The sequence below is a fragment of the Poecilia latipinna genome, unplaced genomic scaffold (assembly GCF_001443285.1).
Source record: "Poecilia latipinna isolate Pla-1442-1.1 unplaced genomic scaffold, P_latipinna-1.0 Scaffold259, whole genome shotgun sequence".
Taxonomy (NCBI): Eukaryota; Metazoa; Chordata; class Actinopteri; order Cyprinodontiformes; family Poeciliidae; genus Poecilia; species Poecilia latipinna.
Genome location: NW_015112875.1, coordinates 216,948 through 243,456, shown reverse-complemented (window position 1 = coordinate 243,456; position 26,509 = coordinate 216,948). Strand labels below are relative to the sequence as shown.

General features: G+C 37.3%; 1 protein-coding gene across 3 annotated transcripts in view; it reads right to left on the bottom strand.

Annotated features, from left to right (window-relative positions):
• The window catches only part of fstl5 (follistatin-like 5), a 193,977-nt gene extending 168,189 nt beyond the window's left edge, over positions 1-25,788 (bottom strand). For 2 of the 3 annotated variants that reach the window (XM_015033179.1, XM_015033180.1), the window contains exon 1: positions 735-895. In XM_015033179.1, the coding sequence (XP_014888665.1) occupies positions 735-880 (146 nt within the window). In that variant the 5' untranslated portion in view covers positions 881-895. Of the gene's footprint in view, positions 1-734; positions 896-25,274 lie in introns of those variants that run through there. The other variant, XM_015033181.1, reaches the window with a different exon arrangement.
• Between the last annotated feature and the right edge of the window lie 721 nt (positions 25,789-26,509).

The following is a 26,509-nucleotide window of genomic DNA, read 5'->3' as shown; positions in this document are numbered from 1 at the left end:
GTGAAATTGAATCTGAAATTAGCTGCTTACATCCGTCTTGCTCAACAACTGGAAAGAAATCTGCTGAAACTGATCAGAAATATTTTTTTAGAAACATCCTGATTTGTGTTGGTCTATAATTATTATCCCTCCATGTTTTCTCTCTGCTCCCCTCAGACCTGGCTTGATTTCCTAATCACACCTGCCCCTTGTTAAGACATCCACCCTCTCTGTTCATTCAGCTGCTTTCCTTTTTAAATCCTTAATTGCTACTTTGTCAGGTTTAACCCCAAGTATCACTCCAATAAAGAACAGAGTTGCCCATTTTCTTCCAACTATTAAGTGTGTTCTCTGCTTCAAGAGAAATTAAACACAAACTCACCTTTTTGTTTGCATTTGGAGAATTTAACTATATCAGTGTTACCAAGTAATTTCTCAGTCTGTCTCATTAAGGAAAAATTACATCTAGACTTGACCCTAACTTTTCCCTTGCAGAGTCCTGGTCGTGGAACAGATTACTACTGAGCGAATATCTTAGCAACCTTTTCTAGCCTTTGTAAAAACTGCTTGGGCTGATTAAGATTTTTATCACAAAAGGCTTCAATGTAAAAACACCTGAGAAGAAATGTCTCCAATGTGCCTGAGCATCCGTCACATTTCCACAGCCCCAGACAAGCCCATGCTGTTAGCATTAGTCACATTACTTTAATAAGCTCTAATGGGAAGGTATGCTCAGGTTGCAGTAAAGTACTTACTGAAAGTAAGAGAAAAATCTCTGCAGGCACAGAGAAACTGTAGCTGTAGAAGCACTGTGCCTCTTCTCAGATAAATGGTGGGTTCTGCAGGTCCTAACATTACAAGTCTTCACTATAATTATGCATTTGCTCACACATAGCAGCATTATTTCAAAGTGATACCAGCTTCACGTCATGGAGCTGAGATCATATGGCATCTATTGGTTGCACCTGCAGCATTATAGCAGACTCCCCGCCACCCAGAACCGCTGAATGGGAACGGATGCAAAAAACAGCCAGTCAAGTCCTTGGAGAGCCTGAGTGTCACTGATATCAGACTGAAAATACTCCACATGGAAATTTTTGCTTTGAAGAATTTTTTTCAAAGACGAGGAAAAATGTCTGAGCTGATGGTATCAAATTACAATAAATGGGAGGCAACAGTGTAGCACATAGCATTGTGGCCTACATTCAACAAATATGCAGACAGGAATATTGAAATAAATATGAATAAAATCTTTACAGTAACAACAATTCTAAATCAAATATATAAGAAAACAGAAAAAATGAACTGAGAGGAGACTGAGGAAAGAGTTCTTCACAGTACTAATCAATCAATCAATCAATCAATCAATCAATCAATTAATCAATCAATCAATCAATCAAGTTTTTTTGTATAGCACATTTCAGCAGCAAGGCGGCTCAAGGTGCTTTACATAATAAAAACACAAAAATACAAAGTTATAAAGAAAACACCATACAGTCAACAACTGAACAAACATTAAATTTTTTTGAGTGCCATCTCCAAAACCAGACATCATATATTTTGGTCAATGTTTCATTTATTATGTTTCAAAAGCAATTCTGACCAGGCGGGGTTTTGGTCTTGATTTTAAGAACTCGGTGTTTCGGCTGTTTTGCAGGTTTCTGGAAGTTTGTTCTAGATTTGTGGTGCATAGAAGCTGAGACAAATAAATTTCAACTAAAAATTTTTTTACTGGAGAGCCTCTTTTGGGTTGCAGATCATATGAGAAAAAAACCTCTTTCTTGGATCATTTTCATTGCCATCACTCCTCAGCAACAAATCCAAAATATTTTTTTCCTAACTTCAGCTTAATATATTTGAGCTAAATGCATATAAAATCATTTTTATTGGACTTTCAGAAGTTATCTATCTACAAACTTCTGACTCAGAAAATCACCAGCTTTAGAGTAAATGAGCAGCCATGTCTACTGCTGTTATTGACGTTTTAAGCTCCTGTGGCTGGTCCTCACAGGAAAACATTACCATCTTCAACAGGATGTTTTCCCGGTCAAAATCAAGCCCACCTGTACTGCTGACAAATGGGATAGCAGCAGAAGTCTGTGGACCTTTTTCATCTCTCAGGGATGAGCTGGTTTCTCCCAGTTTGCTCCGTAAGCCTATGATTCCCTACAGTGGCTTGTTTGAAATTATTCAAATTGTGATGGAGGTCACTAGAGGGGAACTCCAGTTAGCATAAAAACTGCTTTGTCCCCCCTCTACCCCCCCGTCCCTTTCCATCCTGTGGCTTAGCTGACACATCTCTGACCCCCGGTGGGCAGATCCATTTAAGCACGCTCAGCTGTATTTTTATGTGTAGATCAATTGTTTGAAGCACTAGTTTGTCTGTGTGATATATGGAGAAGACCGGAACATGTGTTGTTTATGTGCCACCCAAGCATCCTGGTTGCTTTAGCATATCTCATTTGGTGAAGCTATAATGGAGGTTCTTACATATGCTGCACTGTTGCTCAGACATCCCTAGCAGCACCGTATACAGATAAGGATTCCTTCCACTTCAAAGCACAACCAGAACCACAGGAAACTCTCTTTTCCCCAGGGATAGCGCCTCTGTTTGGTTCTGGCATTTCCTTGAAAAATGGCAAAAAGGGATGTGGCAATCACACAGACAGAGCAGTTTCTGACAACACAGCAAGAGAGGGATGATTGTGAATGTAATGCATCTCTAAATGAGGAACTCATGCAGAATTCATGTAACAAGTCCACTCCATGAATCAGTTTTACAAATCCTACAACACCTGTGCCTGCTTTGTTATTATTGTGGCGCTTCAAGAGAAACTTGATCTGCCTCTGTGATGTGCATGACAATGAATCAGACCTCAAGAGGGGAAAACGATAGCATTTTCTGCCTTCTGATGGCAACACAGCTGGGAAATCTCCAACTCAAACGGACTGTGGTACGTTTCTTTCTGTGGAACCCGGAGTCAGCGAGTCAGTTAATAAACGGTAAAGTGAGTTCATAAAAAAGGGCACCACTTGCCTAGAGGTTAGTGGACTTGGTTGGAGAATGAAACATTTTACGCTCACTGTATATTCTCAGACCAGCAAGAAGAAATAGAGTGTTTGAAGTGAATCCTCTACCCTGCAGAAAAGGCTGCCTGGATTCTCTGCAAAGTACTTTCTCCCAAATTTGTAGTGTGAACAAACTGACCAGAAGTGTTAACGGCACAGAGAAAGCATTCCCACACTTCCAGAAATGACGAGTGACCTACTGTAAACTTTACAAGAAGAAGGTACAGATTTATAGGCAGATTATAAAAGACTTTATTTCACAGGACTCACATTTTCAGATACCAACCTTATAACTATGTGCTATAAACCGAGCAGGAACGTTATATAGGTTCTAAATCATAAATTAAAAAAGAGATACAGCATGTAACATCGATTCAGGAGCATCAGGCTCACTTTTTTATTGAATTTGATGTAGCATAAAGCCATTAGTAAATACTTTAAACTTTTCCCAGCTCTATTCCAGCAGTGAAGACAAAAAATATTCTCCTCTCTTCCAGGTGGTGTTAATCAAAGATTTTAATTACCACACTGATAACAGGCTCGTGCTGCTAATTCGTTAATGAGGATTTGGAACACAGTTGTCATATTGTTTATAGTTAATTTACAGAGCAGTTGCCAAGCTGTGATGATTGGTTTTAAAATTCATAAATTATTTTCAGCACAGAACGGATATAATTTTCCACTGAATGAACTCAAACCAAGAGTTTTCAGATTTATAAAAACAATCAGCACATGAAGCTGGAATGATCATTTCTCATCAGGTGCCTGAACAATCAAGTCATTTCAAATTACTTTCTGCATCCAACCATTCAGATGCAAGACCTACAAGACCTGCTTCAAGACCTTAGCAAGAACCTACAGGCCCCCAAAGTATGTTTTGCTTTGATTAGTAATGATTTAAATGGAATACAAAAGCCCATATCAGGTGATTACTTTAATCATAAGATTTGTCTGTGAATAAATACACGGCTATTTGAAAATATCGGCATCATAACCACAGCTTTTCTGTAACCTGAACAGTTCAAGCCAGCTTTACGTTAAGGTTCCCGCTAAATCATTATGCTAGAAAGAATAAATAACTAGTTATATAACAGTAGAAAGATATTTTTAGCAAAAGATGTTAACTTGACAAGGACTATTTTTTTCCAACCAAGAGTTGTTTCAAATGTGACTTCATTTCCAGACTTAGAGAAAATGATTCCTAACGTCATCTGATCTTTACTTATTGTTCTCATATACTGGCAAAAGTACCAAAGTATTTTCTTTAATTAGCCTTTATTTTACCAGGTAGGCCAATTGAGAGAAAAAAAAAATCTGATTATAACCAGCAACCTACTCAGGAAAAGTCAAAACATCATGCAACAGAATATTATACAGCAGAAAAAAAAAACATCATCAAGTAAAAGAAACAAAAAATACAACCATATTCATACTGACTGAATGTACTGAGCCTACAACCGTTGACAACAGTCAACAGTTTTTCAGAGTAGAAGTACCGATTGTAGATCTGCCTTGAGTGGTACTTAAAACATGTTCATGCTCATATAGTAAATGAGTAGATGGTGGAAATAAATACTAATTGAGCAAAATAAAGCAGACTCTCATTTTTCACAAAGCAAGCAGTTATGAATTATTACATGTAAATAACATTATATTTTCTTCATTTTGGGACCAGAAGGACATCAAATGATTTTTTATTTTTTTTTAGTAAATACATCTATATAAGGATTTTTCAAAACATGGCTTTCATTTTCTCTGCAGCCTGGCAGGTGTTTTCCAAGGCCTTTTGGCTGAAGAAGTAAAACCATTTTCCAGGTAAACTCCGAAAGCCGGGTTCACACTGTGCAATTGCCATAAGCAAATCTTTCATTGTGAAAGAAAATCTCTGGTCATGAGCTTAAAACGCTCATGACCAGAGATGAGTGTATTTCCTGTGATCATTCAGTTTAACAAACATGCACCGAAGTCGACCTGCAACAAGCAGCGTCTGATATTTTCTGGGCGCATCGTGCTGTGTGACTGCTGCTGTGACCCACATCTGATTCTTCTCCTCCTTTGTGCTTCTACTATTGTCAGCTTCCCTTAGAAAAAGTGTATTAACTTTCACAACTTGCTGTCCATTTACTGATGGACAGATATGGATTTGTCTGACGCATTGTGCTGCAGCAGCACCTCGTACCGTGTGGTATCTTGATTTGCAGTGTTACAGAGTTACTGTTATATCGCGCTCTCACAGTGTGACATGTTCAAGTCCTGTATGGGTTTTGAAAGCTCACAATGTGTGCTGGATTTAACAGGCTGTTTCAACACCAACAGTTCCCAAATCTTCCATGTGAAGAAGTCAACACTGAAGTTTGCATTTGAGCCAAGGCTTCAGCAGCTAAACAAGTGAAATGGCCTTCACCAACTGTCGAATACCAAGTCAGAAACAAAATAGCTCTTTGCATAATGCTATTAAGAAACACCTAATTTAAATGAATTTATTTATGTATTTACTTTAAATCAGCTGACTGTGGCTCTCCATTAAGAAAGTACATTTTTCATCAGATTTGATTGACAGTAACAGGATCTAAAATCGTATTCCAAGATTTTTATCCCAATTTTCAATACACTTAATGTACATCTATGTGTACAGGTAACATAGGTTATATAAATGTCCAATACTCACTAAACTGTTATTTCTACGTCTTTTATATGGGCCAAACTACAAACTACAACTGTTCAATATATCACAAATTTATCATCAGCACAAAATTGCTATATGCAATATAATAAACCCTGTCAATTCATGGTTCAATATTCACAGATTCAGTGATTCATGGATGTTTCTGTGGGATGTGAATCCAAATCATTTGTGAAAAATCTTTCTATTTGTAGGTTTTTTCATAGGAAATATCCAAAATATTCAATATGTTATAACTTAGAAAATTATTTAAGTGCTTTTAGGCTCTTTGTACCTGTAATATTTGGTGACACTTGTTTAATGCAGCCTTAAAAATTTTAGAAGATAAGCTCTTAGCAAACTCATCAAGTTGTTTCAAGACTAAAACAGCAGATGTCAACCAGAAGCAACTTTCTCAGTGAAATTTTGTTGTTGAAATGGATAAGAAATGTTTTTTGTTTCTGCAGCCCTGATCCAAACACCTCCATTCCACTCTTTTAATTCACAACCTTAAATTTGTAGAAGAAATAAAAAAAATTGCAACCTCTCACAAAGCATAACAATATTAGAAACAATGAAATATTTTAACACTTTGAGAGAAAGAGTACACCAAAACAAGTTTCAGGGTTGCTCCATGACACTGGGTTCCTTTCTCGTTTCAGTACAACTACATGTCAAGTCTACACACACTCTGCCACCTTTGTAAGTCAAATGAGTCTCTCAGTTCTTCCTTATGGGGTTGGTGTTTGCCCAGTTTAGTTAGAAAGCCCCCCTGAACCTTTGCCAAATAACTTTGGATTCTCCCTGTTTTTCTTCTCCATTCTGTACCAGTGCACAACCAAAATGATAGCACCACCAAACTCTTGTTGTAGACAAATGTTGAGCTTTTGTTTTATGGCAGCATTTCTTCTCTGGCCTTTGTGTTTCTAGCTTTGCAGACTGCAGTAAAGCATGAGTGTACAGTAGTGCTGATCTCCCCTCTGTGTTTTGGCAGCAACCTGGGAGCAACACAATCACGGTTGTAGAAATTTACCACTGTGCTGCCAGAGATCACTTGCCTATTAAATTTTCTGGCACGCGCCGTTACATTCTTCTTCTTTGACATTGTGTTGATGAAGTTTCTGTGCTTATGCACTGTTTCATCTGCACAGACGCAGTAACTGTCGCCACTCATGATAACTGCCCGGTCCCTATGTTTATTACAAGCTGCTCCAGCAGCTGGAAGCAGAAAATGCATTTTCCTGACCAGCTAAGGATGTTTTTTATTTTTCTTGAAGAATTATACAGTAAAGCATGTGATTAGAACAACAAATGTTTCAGCTGACTCAAATTGGATCATACAAAACAAATTTCAGCAACATCAACAAGAGGGAAATTTTGTTTTCTGAAAGAACATAATGAGGTAAAACAAACTGATTGGTAAATGAACTGTTTAATTTATACATTTCACTTTTTTCATTCCCAATTGAATCCTTTCACTAAGCACTGTAATTTTCAATAGTAAAAACAAAAAAGGAAGACCATCTAATGTAAATGCATTTAACTGACAAAGAAAAAAAATTCACAGGTTGCTTAATTTTGTTTACATGATTAATTGAAATATAAATGAACACTGGGGAATGTTTCTGTTTTTTATTGTAATAAAAGCTGTGCAATGCTAATTAGTTCACAAATGGCTTCAAAAGGAAGAAATAATTAAAGCATTTCCCTCTGCACATATAATTTTACAGATCATAATTGTTTCTCTAGAAGTTCAAAACACATAAATACAAATGTGCTGCAAAAACCTTCAGCGCCAAAGGTAATCATTTCCCTCTCTGCTAATGCAGTCTTACAATTTGGTAAAGCCGCCTTAATAAGCACATCCATGTTCTCTAAAGTCGGATTATGACATCACTGCTGTATTCCAAAGTAACTCAATTTTGAATTTGAAATTCTGGCATGACGTCTCATCTGCACCACCTTGTCTCAGAGGGACACAGTGACAAGAACAGTCTTGTCACACATCCAGAGTTGGGCGGTTCGATGCCACCCACTGACAAAACCATCATTGTATAATTACCCACCATTCATTAGAAATGACATGCTGACAGATGTTTTGGAGTGACGGTGTACGGCATTTTCTTTTGCAGTGTGAGCACTTCCTCTGCAGCTTCCCAGCTGTGCAGGCAGCTGTATCTGCTGACAGCTAACATGGTTTCTGCTTTGTGTGCAACCTTTCATTTACATGTGATCTATATTCAGGAGATATATTTGCATTTTATACATTTAGCTCATTTTTCTGCACAGCACAAGATGAGACCTCCTGGTAGTGCCGCTGTCGCTAACATTTTTAGACTGTTTACCAATGAAAACTTCTGATCAGTGAGTTGAACTTTTGGTTTGCTTTGTAGGGATAGACTGGTTTAATGACTGTTTCACAGACTCATCATTAGAGCACATTTAAAATAGTAACAAATATCTCATTAACATATTGTGTTAAAGTATATAAATTTCGCCCTGTTCAGTGTTATTTAAAGCACACAGATTGTGTCCACAATATCTCCTCTGCAAAACTGCTTGTTTTTTTAACCATCACCGTTCCCAACCAACTCAGTCAGAGTTCAGGTCCCTCAAGGTATCTGGACTGTTATTTCTATTCTATTCTATTCTATTCTATTCTATTCTATTCTATTCTATTCTATTCTATGTATAAAACGACTGTGGAGGTCTGGATCCCATCTATATAGGAGTGTCAGAAAGGGTAGGAGCTTCTTAAAGAGACAGAAGTAAATTTTCCAGGCATAAAATTGTGAAGTCAAACTTTCTTTAAGTAATGTTTGATATATACAGCATTATAAAATTATAACAGCTTAAAGTAACATAGTCACTTGACTGTGCATAATTCTGTCCCTTTAAAAAAAGTCTAAAAAAAGATAATTATTCTGGCATTTAACAAATAAAAATTGTTTGGATAGTTTTAACTGACTGGACAGGTAAGGTTTAGTCTGATGTAAAGTCAGAAGGTGAGAAAATAAAAGGTTATGTGTCTTTTTATGCTGTATCTGTAAATAACTGCTTTCAGCTGCAGATTAAGCCCAAACCTGCCATTGCTTAATTATTTCTCACATTCTGGACCAAGTCCAAGTAGGAAGCAGTTGAGCTCCTATAATCACCATAATCTATCAAATATGACCATGTATGCTAATGGACTAATTCATTAAGATAATTAATGTTTTAATCTGTCTAATTTTACAAAATTGTTTGTCTCCTTATAATTAACTCACCTCCACAGATTGTTAGAGGGATTTGGATTAAATATTTACATTATGCAAACATATTCATTTATGTGCACTAAATTGTAACCACATTGTAGAACAATCTGCATTAAGAGTATAAATAATGACACAGAGTACTCCACAATATCACTGTGCCAACATTTGGTAACGGTATGTGGATGTTTGATCAAAAAGTGTGGAAGGCCTTGGGGCATTATTATCTCACATCCAGAAAAACATCGTATAAAAACATCTCCTATTTCTATGTTTCTGGACCTCTTTGTTAGCGGTGTGGTGTGATGATGAGCAGCAAGAGACAACATATTTCTCAAAATGGAGGTCAATGCCTTTACTATGTCAAACAACAAACACAAATTCAATTCAAAGATACTTTGGTAAATTAAAAGGGAAAGGAAATTAAATAATCTACAACATTGTGCACATATAGAGAGTACTGTACTGCACCAGTGATCACTTACTGGTTAATATTTAGCCAGGGATATTTCCTTTTTAGCAGATTTAAAGACTTTTATTGAGTAACTTAAGACAACACTTTTATGAAAATCAACCTCTCATTTTGTAGCTAAGTACATTGTCAAAGCAGATATCTGATGTCTTTGTTTTTTTGGTGATCAAAGTGTTGTGGCACATGAATTATCAGCAAACTTAGCTTAGCGCGTCAAGTGGTGGATGGATCAGAGCCAGTGGTTCTTGGATGAATACTGTGGGTAAAGATGGACGTTAGATGTGCAGGATGAAGGATTATTTAACTTTAACATGCACACCAGGCACAGTGAGCATCAACTGAAAGTCGACCCAAGGAGCAAATATCTGATGGCTAGATTCCTGTTAACCACGTGAATTTACAGCAGTGTGTCTGATGTGTTATACATAAAAACTGTTTTTATTTATTAAAAATAAAATAAAATTAGATTTTACCAAACCCCTAATATGTTTAAAGTTTTAAGTTAAGTTTTACATGATGTATGCTTTCTGTGTGATTTTTATTTTTATGGTTTAATTAGTTTTAGAAAGATTTAAAGTAAATGTTTATATTATTTCATCATTTATTGTCTTAATCATAAGTTCATACATTTTTTAAGTGATGCTACACATATGCACATTTCTTTTAAACAGTAATTTTTAAATTACTCTACTGGATTCTTGTTTTTAAGTTGTAATTTTTCCCCCACTATCTTGTTTTTCTGGTTTTATATTTCTTAGTTTAAATGTGCATGCTTTGATTAACCTTGTAACTAGTAAACCTGAATTTTCCCCACAGTGGGACAACAAAGGATATTTTTATTCTATTGTATTCACATATCTGCGCTACAGCTGCCACATTCATATCCATATTGTTTGCTTTTATGTTGTTTTAAACTGATTTTCAACAACTGATTTATGAATGGATATGATATATACAGTATCCATTTCATAAATGCCTATATGGCTAACGGCCAAAGTTTATTCATTTAATAAACACACCATAAATATTTTCAGATTTAATCATTTCAATATAAAAATTGTTTTACTGAACCCTCAGTGGTACAAAAAACATTTCAGACATTTCACATCACCAAGCACTAAGACATAATCAGACGTTAGAGGTTTGAACCAGTATAGGAGAAGTAAAATGTCACACTTATCTTTGACTGCACAAGTTATTATGGCAACTCCTGGAAATCATTTTTCTTCAGATGCACGATTGATTCAACTGTATCAGGATGAAAAAGAAAATGTCTAAAGCTAAAAAAAAAAAAAAAACTCTGTAATTGTGGTAAAATGCACACTTTGATGACGCTTCATAACTTGGCGAGGTGCTGTGAACCCACTCACAGTGGGCTGCTCAATGAGTAGTCGATAAAACTGCTTGTTGAGGGCGGCTCTCATGTGTGATTCTGTGTTATGAGGCGTGCTGCTAATTTCACGCTCACTGAACCCCAACTTAAAAAGTTTACTTTGAGGCTCAGACAACGCTCACCTGATAGCCAACCAATCAAATTAGCAAACAATCTTCACCTGTTGTGTGTTTCACTGCATAAAATTCAGATAATTTAACAGGTGAAGAGGACAAAGTTGGAGATCAGTTTACTAAGTGAGCCGATGATCCCTGAGTAATTAAATTAGTGTTTAAAGTAGCTCTATTACCCTTTATAGTCCAATGCTTTGATTTAGGCAGTTCTTCAAATTTTGCATTTTGAATTAGTCGTCTAGTTGTGTAGTTGTTATCAAAGGCATACTGTAGTATTTGCAGTAGACAATAAAATGTCTTAAACATTCCTCTTTCTCAGACTTTGGTTGCGTAATATTTGGCCAATATGAACTGAACGGCTTCCTTCAATGCCTCTGCTGCCATTACCAAATTACAACAGCGCAGAAAATCGATGTTACAACTTCTACTGATTGACCAGGTTGAAATTCTGCCTGAGAAGTCAAGCTCAATGGGAGAAATCCCAGAAGGAGAACCAAGGTGAGATGAGAATCAAGCAGAGCTGCATAGGAAGGAAATAGCCAGGTTAGATGATTGTTAAAACACAACACTTCTATCTTAAGCTTCAACATGTAAAGTTGCCTCAGGTTTAACATTAAACCTGATCTACAACAAACTGCAAATGAAACATAAGGTACTTCTGCAACATATTATTGTTTCAGTACATAATAATACAGAGTTATTATGTTTTTGACTTTTATGATGTATTTAAATGGCCATTAGGGATTTAATGAAGTTTAAACTCGTCCATCAATTAACTCCTTTCCCACATTTACAAGCCTCTGAGTTCCCTGGCAAACTAAAGCTTTGATGCAGCCACCCGCGGTTGACAGCTTTCCCTCTGACCCCTTGAGAAAACTACCACTCAGATATTCACGAGTCATTTGGCTCCAAATGCCAAGCCGATTGCAGCAGTGCATCCCACCACAGGACAGATAAAGCAGGAGATAGACCCTTTTGTAAGATTGCTGGCTGCACGTTGTGATGACATAATGCATCATCCCCACCTCTACTTTATGAGACTGTTATCTATTTCATTCAGATATAATTCAAACATATAAAATTTGATAACACAGAGCTTTGAGTCTGTGCAGGTGCTTCGTGTCTCCCCAATAAATTCTCAGAGCAGAACAGTTATACTTTACCATGATGAAAGAATGTCACAAATTCACACAGGGAGTCTTTGCTGTGTGTGAATACAAGGTACCAATCCAGTGGGGGACCTCCTATTTTTAAGCTTCCATTTCTGCTAATCATCTGTTTCCATATCCAAACTTCTAATTAACTTTCAATACGCTCAGCCTGCCAAACAAGCAAGGGGTCAACGAAACAAATCATGGTCTGCATGTCACGAATATTCAGTGATCGTGAGAATATTTGAGGCTGCAGAGAGAGAAATGGAGGATGAGAAAGTTATATTCCTCTGCCCTGATAGGGACTGCAGAGCCTGAAAGCTAAATCACTTTCAAAAGTTAATCTGCTATAAATCCTGGCAGGCAGGCTAAATCTAAGTGGAGAAACCTCTGAAATCAAACACGGATTTTAAATGATAGTCACAGACAGCAGGTGCCTTAAATCGATTCAGCAACCTATCCTTACACCACAACCTTTGTACACCTTATAAGACTCTGCACAGTAAACTTTTGGCAGACAATAAAACAGCTAAAACTCAGAAGGAAAAGGTCTTGAGAACAACAACAAGCTTGCAAAGGTAACTAACGTTCAGCTGGTCAATGCTTGAGTGATTCTACATCTTCTATATTTTTCTGATTTAGCAGCCTGTTTCGTTCTGAGCTTGACTCCAGAGTTGACTCTAGTTTTATGGACCAAGACCTTTCAGTGATCAGAGAGACTCACTCAGGGATCCGACAAGCATCTCCATCTCTTTGTGATTACCAGACAGCTTGTGGCATGTTCAATCTGGGAGGAGAAGGAAGGTAACCCAACATGTGAAGTATCATCAATGAATAAGTTTCGTATTCACTTATTTATTATACTTTGTTCTTTTTTTACATATTTATTTTCTGTTTCTTAACTTGCTTGATTATTGTCTTACCTGATTTTAAAAAGTCAAGCTAGTAGTCACATAAAAAAATTCAGTATCTGCAGATTTACCTACTTAGGATGTTCATTTTTTAAAATCTAAAATCTCTTGTCTTGAAATGAAGTACTCTGATTGGTTGATGCGACTACAAAAACGTAAACAATCAATCCATTACCATAAACTTGCATACTTATATACTTAGTACTTACTTGTACAAAACATATTTATGTATTTACTGAACCAATTATTCACTAACTCACTTATACTTATTTATTTATTAATTTATTAATTTGCTTATTAGTGTTCTTGCTTACTTTCTACTAACCAGTTCGTGTATTTACTTACCTATTTAATAATTTTATGCATGTTCTTTATTTAATTTTTTACTGTTTTATTTTACTTATTCATTAGCTTATTTATTTACTCAGCCGTATATTTGCTCAGCCCCTTAGAGACCACCGGGAAGCTTCAGACTTTGAAGAACCGTTCAGCTCAGTTCACGTCAAGTTCAACACATCAACAGTCCAAGTCCTTCTAGTTTCAGCTGCCTTATATTTTAACTATATACACACAGACAAATACTTTTCCACAGCGATTTGTCTAAACCAGTACTATGGCTTCCAAGAACCTTTGTTCAAAAACAAATGTTTTTATCTATGCTGATATTCCAGTCTTTATTGTTTTGTGTGGGTAGTTTGTTGCTGGTTTCTAAGCACAGATACACACTGTTTTTATACATACTGTTCTTTTAATAGACCTGCTCAGGTGCACATTTCTTTGGATCTAAATATGCTGTTTTTAATAACTGTAGAGTATTTTGTTTCTCCCATGTAAATGTTGTAAATGTGTTCTTACTGTACAGTCTCTTATTCTTATTTTTTTCTGTTTACTTGTAACTTGCTGCTGTACACCTGAAAATCCCCACGGTATGACCATATCAGGATATTTCTATTCTAACTTAAGACTAGCGTTTTCTGAATGTAGTGAATCTTCAGATTTGTTTATGGCTTTGCACTTAATCAAAGTCAAGAGAAAATGAAATAGACATAACACATCATTATACAGAAAATACTTAAGTGTTGATATTTAATTTCTTCACTGATATATTTAATAAATTAATAGCATATAAATTTACTGCTTAACTTAAATTTACTATTTGTACTACTTAGTTATTTACAAACAGAATTATTCAGCAGTTTATTTATTTTTAACTTAATGACATTATATGAATCTTTGTTTACTTACCTACTGAAGGCCTACTGGCTTATTTACATAATGTTTTAGCTTCCTAAGGTTATTTACATTTTTTTAAACTTTCATACTTAAAAGCACCACACAGCTAATCTTTTCTTTTTTTATTTAATGTATATGTCTTCCTAATTGAGTTGTTTATTTACTTACATTGTTATTTACTTATTAACTATAATTAATGTAAGTTATTAATGAACTTCAATAAATTATTTTTCTTGTTTAAGTATTAGTCTACTTGTAAGTATTTTGTAACTTCAATAAATTATTTATTTATTTTGTATCTCATTTTCCTATTTACTTACTCTCTAATAAACTAATTTATTTTCTTACTTTTTTTGTAGAATTGCTGACTTCTGGTTGGCATTGAAATCCTGTCTCCCATATGCCTTTCTGGCAACTATTTTGTGTTGAGCCAAGAGAGAAACACAAACTCTTTTTAGCATCCAAATGATTTTGATCTCCTCAAACACGAGGGCAGAGCCAAACAAGACTGTCTCACCAAATCATGCCAGGTTTTATTTTCTGTGTTTGATTTTAAAAATAAAAACATGATTGTCTGCCACTTCACGGGAATTTCAGCTGAGGTTGAAGAAGCCATGTTATTCTCAGGGGTTTTGATGGATTTCGTTTATCTTTTAGGTGTCACAATGTGTTTTGTTTTGCTGTAAAAGCAAATTGCAGATCTTGTTTCTTTTCATGTGCATCTACTTGAATTACCCTTTCATTTCTATACATGTACATGACATGGAATTACAACATAGTGGCTTTTACTTTTCCAAACAAATTGGTAAACAGAAGCCTGGAACTAAAAATAAGTAATTTAAAAGAGTTCAGGAGTCATGTCTTTTCTGGTAGTGATTAATCCCTCTGGCATGTCTTTGGCTTTTAGAACTTTGACACATAAAGGCTTTTGAAAAACAGATTGCCTTACAGCTTGGAGGCAATTTGAAACCAGAAGCTACAATTGATTTTAATTTGTGCATCAAATTTCTGAATGAAAATGAACAGAATTTCATCTCTTTCAGCCTTCTGTTGGCACTCGTGACAAGTCTTTTTCAGAGTATAATCATATGTGTTTGATCCACCAAGGCAGCCTTTTAACTAACACTAGATAGATCACTGCATGCGCCCAGTCCCCAGCCGCCAGTTTGTACTGCATGAAAATGTGAACTAATTCATCCTTAGAGTGTGTGCATTATTCATCACAGCTCTGAAAAAAAGCACCCAGTGAGAAAATGAAGAGATTCTAATATATCTTTTGTCATGGGCAGGAATCCTGTCTAGTTTGGCTCGAAATCTGAGAATCCTAAACAGCCCACTGTGTTCTGTCAGCTCCAGCTGCACCTCCAAACACATCCAAAACATACAATTATTAACAATTTAAAGGAGAACCAAGATGTACCTCTTCACACAGAAAACATTTACTTTCAGAGTGTCAAAGCTTTGAGTAGGACGTGGCATTGCATGATCAACACTGCCATCATTTACAATAGCAGACGCCTCTAAGAGGCAGAGGCAGGACAGGCCTTGACTTCTCTTTTATAGATTTTTAATTTATTGACCGTTTCCAATGTCAGTAGTTGCAGGCTGTCGGTGTGATGCTGCTGAACGAGACCTGGCAGAGGCTCACGGCTCTCACATTGTTAACAATCATTACATAATCAGCAGGAGGTGAATGACTGCACTGTGCCTAGAGCAATGCCAACACACTTGGCGGCAGCAGTAGTGAACGATGAATTGCAACCTGTGATGCTATTAATTTGTGAAGCAGGGCCAGGCCACCCTGACTCCTTCCTCTGCCTCCCCCCTCAATGTTTCACTGCTAACAACCCTGAGAAGTCTGCAGCTCACCGATCAGTCTAGGACCAGCGCCTCAAACAAACTTTGTCTGTTTGTTTCTGAAGATTTTGGCTAATTGAAACCTGCTTTCCCATGATGTCATTCACAAGAGGAGCAGCAGATGAGATCCAGGACAGTGTAGACACTCAGCAGGGAAAATAACATAATCATTGGGAGTTCATTTGGATCCACAGCGGGGGATTTGAACTGCTGATGGGTGGAATGAGGAGTGGTGTTATTGTTGTTCTGGATATTATACACATACATGTTTGTGTCTGTTTGAGGTGGAAACAGCAGCTTTGTGCCCTTGCAGAAAAATGTTGAATGTCATTTTTTGTTGTTTTTCATGTTAACTGTAAGCCCAGGTTGTGATGAACATATTTTTCTATTTCTTATGTTTGTTCATTTCATTAATGTGGCAGCCTGCCGATGAATTAAACTGTTTTATAGGTTCATTTTGAATAATGGCAACAGTTTGTATTTAGCACAGTTGGAACTCATAGCTGAATAACACCATGTGTACAATGTCTAAATTAAAAACACGATGCTCTTTCTCCTATCTCAGGAATATCAGTGATGTTTAACTCCTTCAGTATTTCATGATTTTTGCACTTTCAGATATTTTACCAACTTTTTGGGGAATAAAATTGAGCTATCTGCTCCAAAATGATTTCAAGATAATGAGTCTTCCATAATGTGCATCATCCCTGATATTTCCCATTTAAATTATTCTTCTTTTGTTCACCACAGGACATATTTGACTCATTTTGAAGTTTCATAACAACCACAACTCAGATCAAATGCGTTATTACTTTAAATTACTTAAAATTATATTTATATTTTAGATTTTATCTAGTTTTAACGCTTACTTTCTGACTGAATAGATTTATTAACCTTTGTAGTTTTGCCTCAGTTTATTCATTTGGTCATTTTAGCAGACTCCTGACTAAACTCCTGAGTGTAAAAATAAAATTACTTAAATGTAGTTTACACAGGAACACTTTCAGGAAAAACTGTATTTTTTAAATATTTCTTTCTTCAGAAGTTACAGTTACGGTGTTGTGCTGCTCTGGGACCCCTTTGCCCTTTCATGTGCCTGCATGAAAAGCCTGAAGCAGGAAAATCGGCAGCAAGGATCCCAGAGAGCATAGCAGGGCAGACATCAGTGACAAGCATGTCATTGATTTAGTCGCATTCATGATGAAAAGGAAGAGCTGACTGGCAAAGAGACTCACACAGACGGGAGGAAAGCTTGACAGGCTAAGACAGCCTACATTGGGTGTCCTGTTGGTAATTTTCCAATTGGACACCTAGAATTGGCTGAGTCGTCAGGTACAGAGATCAGCTGAACCATGAGATGACAAAAAGCAAAGCATAACTCTCTGGCCTCCTAAGCTACAACTGAAACAAACATAAAACATGAAAAGAAAGAAGAAAAAGAAACAAATGAAGAATCTTGTCACAGTTCAATACACACAAATAGCAAACACTAAAATGTTTGTGTAGCATACAAATAAAGTTCATGTCTAACTTTTTCTGTATGTCAACACTGGAATGCCCCAAATGAGCCACAAGCTGAGTAACAGATTGCTCACTCTGCAGCAAACAGGCTCTCTGGCAACAGTTTCTCTAAGATGTGATTCACATTTAATTCGTTCAAATTCAAAAATACTTTATTGATCCCAAAGAGAAATTATTATATATACTTATATGGCAGAAAATAATTGAGATGCAATGCTCAGGCCAGTTTGTTGGTCAATCAAGCACAATAACACCATGATCACTAAAACAACTTTTGGGACATTTGCCAATGTGGATTGATTCCAAGTCCAACTATAAAACTAAATCTGAATATCCATAAAGCTTGCAAACAGAAGGAAGCATGAAGTGCTCTAAAATTTCCTGGCAGATGACAGCACTGAAAGTCAGAAAGCCCAGTGTACCAACAAAACAACTTTACACCTCAAATAATCACTGAGTCCAAACAAAGCAGATTCTGTAACCTCTTCATTCTTCCTCAAGTCTCTGGAACCTTGATTTTCCAGATGAAATGCAAAATTCACCTTCATATGAAAAGAAGACTTCAGACCACTCACTGAGCAACAGTCCAATTCTTTTTCTCCCTCGACGTTTCTACCAAGCTCTCTGCTATAGGAGTAGACTGAAACAAGGAACGTAATAATTGATTCCTCTGTGTTGGGACTTTGATTCGCAATCATTTCAAAGCTGCCAATGTCCTTGTTACTGGTGCACCTTTTTCCAAGGGCACTTTATCCTTCCACTCAATTTTCTATGAATAAACAATCAGCTTCTATAGCAATGATCTTTCACAGCTCACCCTGACTGTATGTCCTACTGACCCAGACTGAGAAATCATTGAGAGACTTAGGGAACCTTTGTAGGTGTTCTGAGTTAATTATTTGCTTAGGATATTGAACTTTTTTATAATGAACCTGGAAATCCTCTTTCTTTCTCATTCTGTTGCCTTGATGACTATATAATTTGCTTTTTTGCTGACAAGCAGTTAAACTTGTTCCTGGATAAAGTGACCAGTGTGTTACTTTTGGTCTGATTCAACAATTAGTCGTTTTAACAGATGTTTCAAATGTTGTAGTTTTTCTCGTCCTGTTGCATGTTCCATTCCTTGAATTTGATCTCATGTCACTTTAAAGGATTCCTCATGGCCCTGAGCTCTAAGACATTTTGCAGTGCTTCGAAGCCTGTTTACCACCACTGTCCTCCACAGGATTAAAACAGAAACCTCAGCCGGCTCGCCCTCACCCTTAAGGTTTGTGCTACTTCCATTATCCTCACACCATCTGCCAACAAGCTCTGCCGCTTCAGTATTTCACCCAGCCTTGACCGTTAACAGGAGCCACAAAACCCCCGTTCTGCAGGACTGTATGAAAAGGCTAGTGACAGTCACAATTTAACAATAAACTTGTAGGTCTATCAAGACGTGGAAAGAGTTGGTCACGCCTCACAAATCTGGAGCTGTTTGTACTGTAAGGTTCATATTGATGCTTTTAGCTATAAAAAGAAATTTGAGCCAGACGAAACATAACTAGTTTGATTCTGAATGCACAGAGCAGATATTCTTTAACATCATGGGGAAAATGGTGATGAAAAGTGGAAACTTTTTGTTTCTGTTTGCATCTTTTGAAGCATCATTGAAATTCTTTGAAAGAAAAAAGAGCTTTGTAAAGCACAAGGGAAGAAAAAAAAAAGACATTTTTCACATCATCAAACAAGCTTCTGCATCCGAGGAGAAAAGAATGTCAGTGTCTTCTAAACGTGGTGGCAGAATAACACACCTCAAAGTTTTTGGGGTCTACTGCACAATAAAAATCCCTCGCACTGAGGGAGGAAACAACAAAGACAAACATGGAGACGCAGATGAGAGACAGCAGAAGGTAGAGTGAAGCTAAGAGAGTGAGGAGGGAGATGAAGAAGAAAGAAAGAGGTGTTACAAGTGTCACTGTTGAAGTGGGATGGAGTAAGTGATGAAGCAGAAAACAAACAACAAGCTTGTCAAAATATGTACTGGAAATATTTGAAATCATGATCTTAAAAATAATATTTGGTTTCATTTAGCTTAGTAGAATTTTTTTCTATCTCTGAAAATTTGTTCAATATTGTACAAAAAGTTGATTCCTTAAGCTTATGAGAGCGTTAAATTATAAAGGATCCACTTCACTAAAGAGGGGAGATGATGGTTCTGGATGAAGGGATTTGTCCTGTAGCCAGTCTCTGTCTCAGTCATTGTGTCTTTGAGTGGGACTTTTTACCCACCGTAGTCAGAGCAACCGGTGGTGATACTGAAAAACAACCTGCAGCATATGTCGCCACCATCATTGTGAATGAGTGAATGAATGTAGTGTAAAGAGTTTGGAGTTCTCTGGACTAGACAAGTACATGACATTTGTTTTCAGTCAAAATGAACTCTGGTCAGGAATTAATTCTGACATGCAGCCCATTGGTTTTATTGAGATTATAGTCACAGAAATACGATGTTTAAGTTAAAAGTCTGTGAGGGCACCAGAACATACAACATGTTGTGTAAATCACAAAAGGTTATAAAGTGTACATCTTTACATGACTTTTGAGTAAGATTAGAAGTACAATGGAATTCCACCTATTTGCAAATTTTCTGTGACACATGACAAGTTATTCAGGGAAAATTGTCCAATTCACAGATTCTTTTAGTGGCACATTTCTAAAATATTCTAAAGAAAATGCAGCTTGAAAGCTGAGATACCTGGGCACAGTGCTAGCTGATAGGCTACCGGCTGGCATCTGCAAAGCATGCAAACACATGTACAAGACGAACATGCAAACTCCATGCAGATAATCCAAAGTCAGAACTTGAACCCATGAACTTCTTGCTGCAAGGCAAGGCAGCACTGCTACCAACAGTCCCACCACAAAGTCCCTCTACTAGCTCTGGATATGCTAGCATAAGTGATGTGAAAAAAAGCGCTGGCGGAAGCTGTAATTTTGCTTGTCTTTTTTTTTTTTTTTTACCCCTGGTTGCTGTTACTAATTATCACATGTCTGTGTTATTAATGTGTTATTCATGTGGCTTGATGTCTTCTATTTGATTTCTCACTCAAAGAATTGATGACTCCTAACTTTCCTGCATTCTGCGTTCAGGTTTTCTGTTGCTCACAAGCATTGCACAAACTAACTTAGAAAGTATGTGCATTTTTTACCTATGTTATAAGCCAACATATACAGCAGTTGCACTACCACTGTTATGATGGTGGTTTGGTGAGGTGAGGGAAGACGCAGGCAGACCCAGGTAAAGTGATGATGATTTAATGACAATAATCCACGGGACAGAACAACGGGGAGCACAACGAACACACGACGTCACAGGGAAACAGGCTGGTTACACATAACGCCATTACACGACGAGGATCCGACAAGAGACAAAGACAACAGGTGGGACTAAATACACTGAGAGGGTAATCAAAGAAACGAGACGCAGCTGTGAACAATCAACAGGGAAGACAGAGACTCACAGGGGAACAGACTAACACAGAAAAACCTCAAAATAAATACACAGAAAACAGATCACAACAACCACAGCATGACAGCTATGTTCACAGTAACTTTATTTCAGTATGAATATGATTGATATTTAAACTTTTAGCCAGCTTGGGGTATCTTTCAGAAAACAAAACAAGTCAGCAGGGTAACATCTCCAAATTCTTTCAGGGTGGATTGGTTCTATAGATGGCGTAGAAACTGCAGAATAAGTGGACAGAAACACATTTTCGATGTGAAACAGATACATCTCTCCAACCTGTCTTGGTTTTCAACTGAAGCATTTTTGGTTGCACAAAACGACAAAGACCAACACTCCAGGAAAACATCCTTTTTAAACCAGTTTGCTCTCAAAGGTTGCCCATAAACATATCCTACAGCACTCCCTGAACTAGCTCCGGTGTTCCATCATCAAAGATAAATGTTAACACCTTCAAATGTTCCCATTTTCACTGGTAGCGCATTTTACTACCAAAAACCACCGGATGCCTGTTATATCATTGAATCTGCCCTACCCTTTCCATTACCAGTAGTCGACATGGGGCGCCTACGCCCTTACGGAGAGCAATTCCACTCAAATCTTGGAAATGCTTTGATCAGTTTCCCAGTTTTTCCTCTTCTTTTGGAGAAAAGAATTATTGACTCTGAATTCTTTCCTTCCCTGTGGTGATTGAATGGAAGGCATTGTAATGAAAAGCAGAGCAACTCCATTAACTCTCTACCTGCACGGCTGGCAGCACCTATTCCCTACCTGTTATTAAATGGCTTTATTGGATAAAAAAGACAGAGAGGAAAGACTTTTTTCTGGTCTTTGTGCTTTTGAGAGAAGTGCTTTCCCAGTGGGAATTTTCTGAATCTGCTGCTTGGCTTTGTCATTGTCCTCTTGGTTTTGTGCATTACTCTAAATGTTGTCTTTGAGGAAAATACCCATAATGATTACAGAAGCACTATTCTTGCTCAGATTTCTTCTACAAAACAACCTTTAGTTCAATGCATGTTTAGTAAGTTACCAGTTATCAAATAGTCCTGTGTATTATACATAATACATAACATGTATCAATGATAGATAACTTGTTTGCTTCAAGTTGAGATTCAATTAGTGAGCAAAGTCTCAAAACTGTAACTGCATATCCATCTATCCACCAGAGGAAATAGATTCTATCTGTTAGTTTCAAAGAGCTTTGACAGATAAAGTGAATGCATTGCTTGGATAAAGAGATTGAAGTTGGAATGTGGCAGCCTGCAGATGGCTGAATGTTCAAATTCTATGCTTTCTGAAGCCTGCATATAATCTCTGCAAGAATGTTAATTACTGTTTCATTTAGCCAGCAGATTGTCTGTGTTTGTTTATTGTAGGAATTGCATGGAAAGTCTAGAGAGCAAAAGCTGCCTCTGAGAGGATTTCACGTATTTATTGAGACATGTGGTCCTTTTCCTGACATTTTTCACAGATATGCTATTATCAGTGAATAAAGTGACCAAACAGATCAGCATTTCTTAGAAACAAGATGATGAAAACAGGGACCTTAGCCAGACAGTAAAGTTTATATATATATATATATATATATATATATATATATATATATATATATACATATATTTAGACCGTTTGGTGTCTGTTGGAACTTAATATGACAGACCAACATCAATAACGAGAGCACAATTGCCAGCAAATTAAAGATTATGCATATTTTATCAGACTTCTTAAATCTGGATAGAGTAATGTGCATTTGTAGTCAGCTCCCTTGGGTCAAAACTTTACACAACCAACTTTGGCTGCAATTAAAGCTTTTAGGGCACATCTAGACTGAGACTTTCCCTCATTCTTTGAAAAAATAACTCCCGCTCTCTCAGATTGGATGATTAACATCTGTGAACATCAATTCTCAAGTCTTGCTACAAATTCTCAATTTACTTCTGGACTTTGACTTGGCCACACAAATGTATTTTTATTTAAAGCAGTGCTATCTAAAGTCAGTCCTTTAAAGCTGCTATTCTACATGTGAAATAAACAGTTTAAATGCATGGTCCTGCAGAACTTGATTACATGCTGAGGGGCTCATTAAACCTTCTGAATTAGATGTGATGGAGCAGGAACATGTCTGACCCATGCAGATCACTGGCTTTTGGTAACTGGTATTGTACAGTCCTGATCTGAACTTTTCCAGTCCAGTTCTGACTTTACTATTGTCCTGCTGGAAGGTGAATATCTGCTCTATTCTTAGGACTTATGCAGCCTCCAGCAGGTATTTTCAGGGATTTAACACACTCCGTCTTTCATTTGCTTTCCTGCTGATTGGAAACATTAACATAGGATGATGTGCTACCACCATGTTTTCAGCACAGAGGAAATGATCAAGGTGATGTGCATGTCCCCCTCAAAAAATGCTCATCTTATCTGACTGCAGCGGCTTTGTCCACATGTTTTTGCAACTTCTTGTGAATTTCTTCTTGTCCTCTTCCATAAAAGCCAGGTTTGTGGAATGCATGACTCATAGTTGCCTTATCGACAGACTCTACCTCTTACGGTTGTGATAAACTCGTATCTAATGTTGGCTGATGGAACAGTGCTCTGAGATGTTCAAAGGTTGGAATATTGTTTTTAAGTCTAACTTTATCCTCATGTGCTTTTTGGTCTTCATGACTTTTATTCACTAATTTCTCTACCAACTGACAGAACATTCACAGAACCTCCTGTACTTTTACTGCAATTAAATGAGACACAGGTGGATGCTGTAATAATTAGGTGACTTTCAAAGGCAGTTTGTTGCACTAGATTTCACCTAAAGGTATCAAAAACAGGGAACTGAGTAGATATGCATGTCACACTTTTCAGATATATGAAGAAAATATTGAAAATGCATCTTTGCCTTTCACTTTATGTTTTCTACTACTTTGCATTGATTTATCACATAAAAACACCAAAAAATCAAGAAAGATTGTGAGTGTGACAACGTGGACAGGTTCAAGTGGTGTGAATACTTTTGAGAGATATTTTAATGTTCCTGAAAGCTTCATCTTGGAAACATTCAAACTGAAAGTAAAAAAAAGAAACAGTATTGAACATTATCCAAGCACATAAGGTCAGGTAAGAGGGATTGAAAATGCAAAGCTCTGTCAGCAAGAGGACTTCATCATAGAAGAAATTCACAAACATGACAAAATGATTTTAAACGCAAATAAAAGCATATGAAACTATTTAAAAATGATATTTCTCTGAAATATTAAAACAGCTTGCAATGTGTGCATTGTGAAAATAACGGCATAGGTTTATGTGTTGTCTCAGACTTCTCTAGTACTTCATGATGTTGTTCAGTCTCATGTGTGACTTTGTCTAAACCACATATTTCAAGAAATAGCTTTTAAACAACAATGGAACCCTCTTGTAGGAGACCTAAGCTGTGAATCTAAGTCCTATCAATAGCTGAACTTAATCTGGTTTTAAGGTGGCTTTAACTCCATCTGCTGAAACACTGAGGAGGTATATGCAACAACCCACCTCAAATGTATAGCAAAGACCCAGACAACAGAATTTCATGACCATCTCCGGCCCTGGGGCTTGTAATATGAAGCCAAATGAATCCGGCGCAAATCTGAGGATAAAAAATAAAAGTATAATCCCTGCCCCGCTAACGGTGTCACTCAAGGATTAGCGTGCCAAGGAGAAAAAAAAAAACACTAAGTACCAAGCGGATAAATTAAAAGCAGTGGGCAAAGTAGCGTGCCTCCAATCGTCTTCATCAAGATTGATTGTGTTGGTATTGTGAAGTGATTGTGCCTCAGTGTGAGCTCTCCCTCCTCACAGAACAACAGCAACTCTGATCCCAACTTCAGATAGCCTCATATCAGCTGGTTAGAGGCTCCCGGAACTGGCGCCGGGTAAATTGAAATGGTAAAAGCACAAAGCGGCAGATTGGAAGATATTATATTTTCTGAGGCGAAGAGAGCGTCCTCCTGGATTATTGGAAAAGAGTCTCGGCGCCTCAGCGATGATGAGGGTTAAGCTCTGTATCTGATAGCGAGTCAGACAGTGTGGAGGAGACTTCTCACAGAGGGAGGTCTGACCGGATGGGGCTTAACAATTAGTCCTAATAAAACACACAAACAAGCACAAACACCGGATTTAAGTCTTACCGGTGTGGACAGACGTATAACATCCAGAAAAGATAATCCAAACAGGAGTAGAAGTGAGTGGATCAAAGCAATACTTCTCAACAAAGTGGTAACCTGGAGCTCAGCCGCTCAAATCCACGGACACTGTGGGGTAATTTCCGGCGTGGACAGAGCGAGGGACGTCCACGGGAGAAGTTTGGGCCAATGCGCAGCCGAAACAGATGGTGTTAATCCTTTCCAAAAATATAGTAAAGTAGAGCCAGCGCGAGGGGAGAGAGACGTGGTGGAGTTCAGCACCAAGGCGGAGTGGACAGCTCCGGCAGCGCAGCGATCTCACCTCGTCCGCTCTCGGATCTCGTGTGCGTCGCAGAAGTAGGAGTCACCAGCCCCAACCTCACCCGCTGGCGGAGTCCCGGCCAGATTTACATACAACCACCGGAGGGGGCGGGAGAGCAGCAGGGCAGGAGCCAATCACAAATATCCCGTAGTAGGCAGAGTAGGCAGCAAAGCGAGGACGGGGTGACAGAGGGAAAGTGGAGCGGTTCTGTACCTCCGTGGAGAAACAAGCGGGAGGAAGAGGGAAGAGTCAGAAAGGGGACTCTTTATGGACTCACTCACTCACTCACTTCCTAGATTCTGTATGACCTCCAAATGACAGAATATTCATAAAAAGATCCAAGTCCACATACATTTGTGTGTCTATTAATTTTCTGTTATTTTAATACAGAAAAGTCCTCCTGTCACAATGCAAAATAAATAAAAAATGAGGTAATTTTTTTATTTTCCTAGTGTACCTTAGAGCTGCTTGTATTGTCAAATTTTGTGTTTCTGTATTTGGCTACTGTACCTTGGTAAATATTTACAATTCACTTTCTCTCTTTATTTAACGCGGAAGCCTGTGGAATTTATTATTAAGAAATAAAGTTACATTTTCAATGCAACTGCCTGCCAGAAAACCAGCACCAAATTCTGCACCATTTATATACAGCTCCTATTGCTTTGCATAAAATTGCACCTCATGCGTCCTTTATGTATTAAAATTAAAAAGAATTCTGTACTTTTTTTCCCACTGTTTCCAGAAATGTAAAAATAATTAATAATTCTGAACTTCCACACCTCAAGAATTGAGAGTAATATCTAAGAATCAGGTTAAAAAGAGTTCCTGGATTTTTTTTTTTTTTTTTTTTTTTTTTTCTCTCCGAAAAAATAATAAAAGAGATTTTTTAAAGTTAAACACTGATTTAACTGTTGTGTGT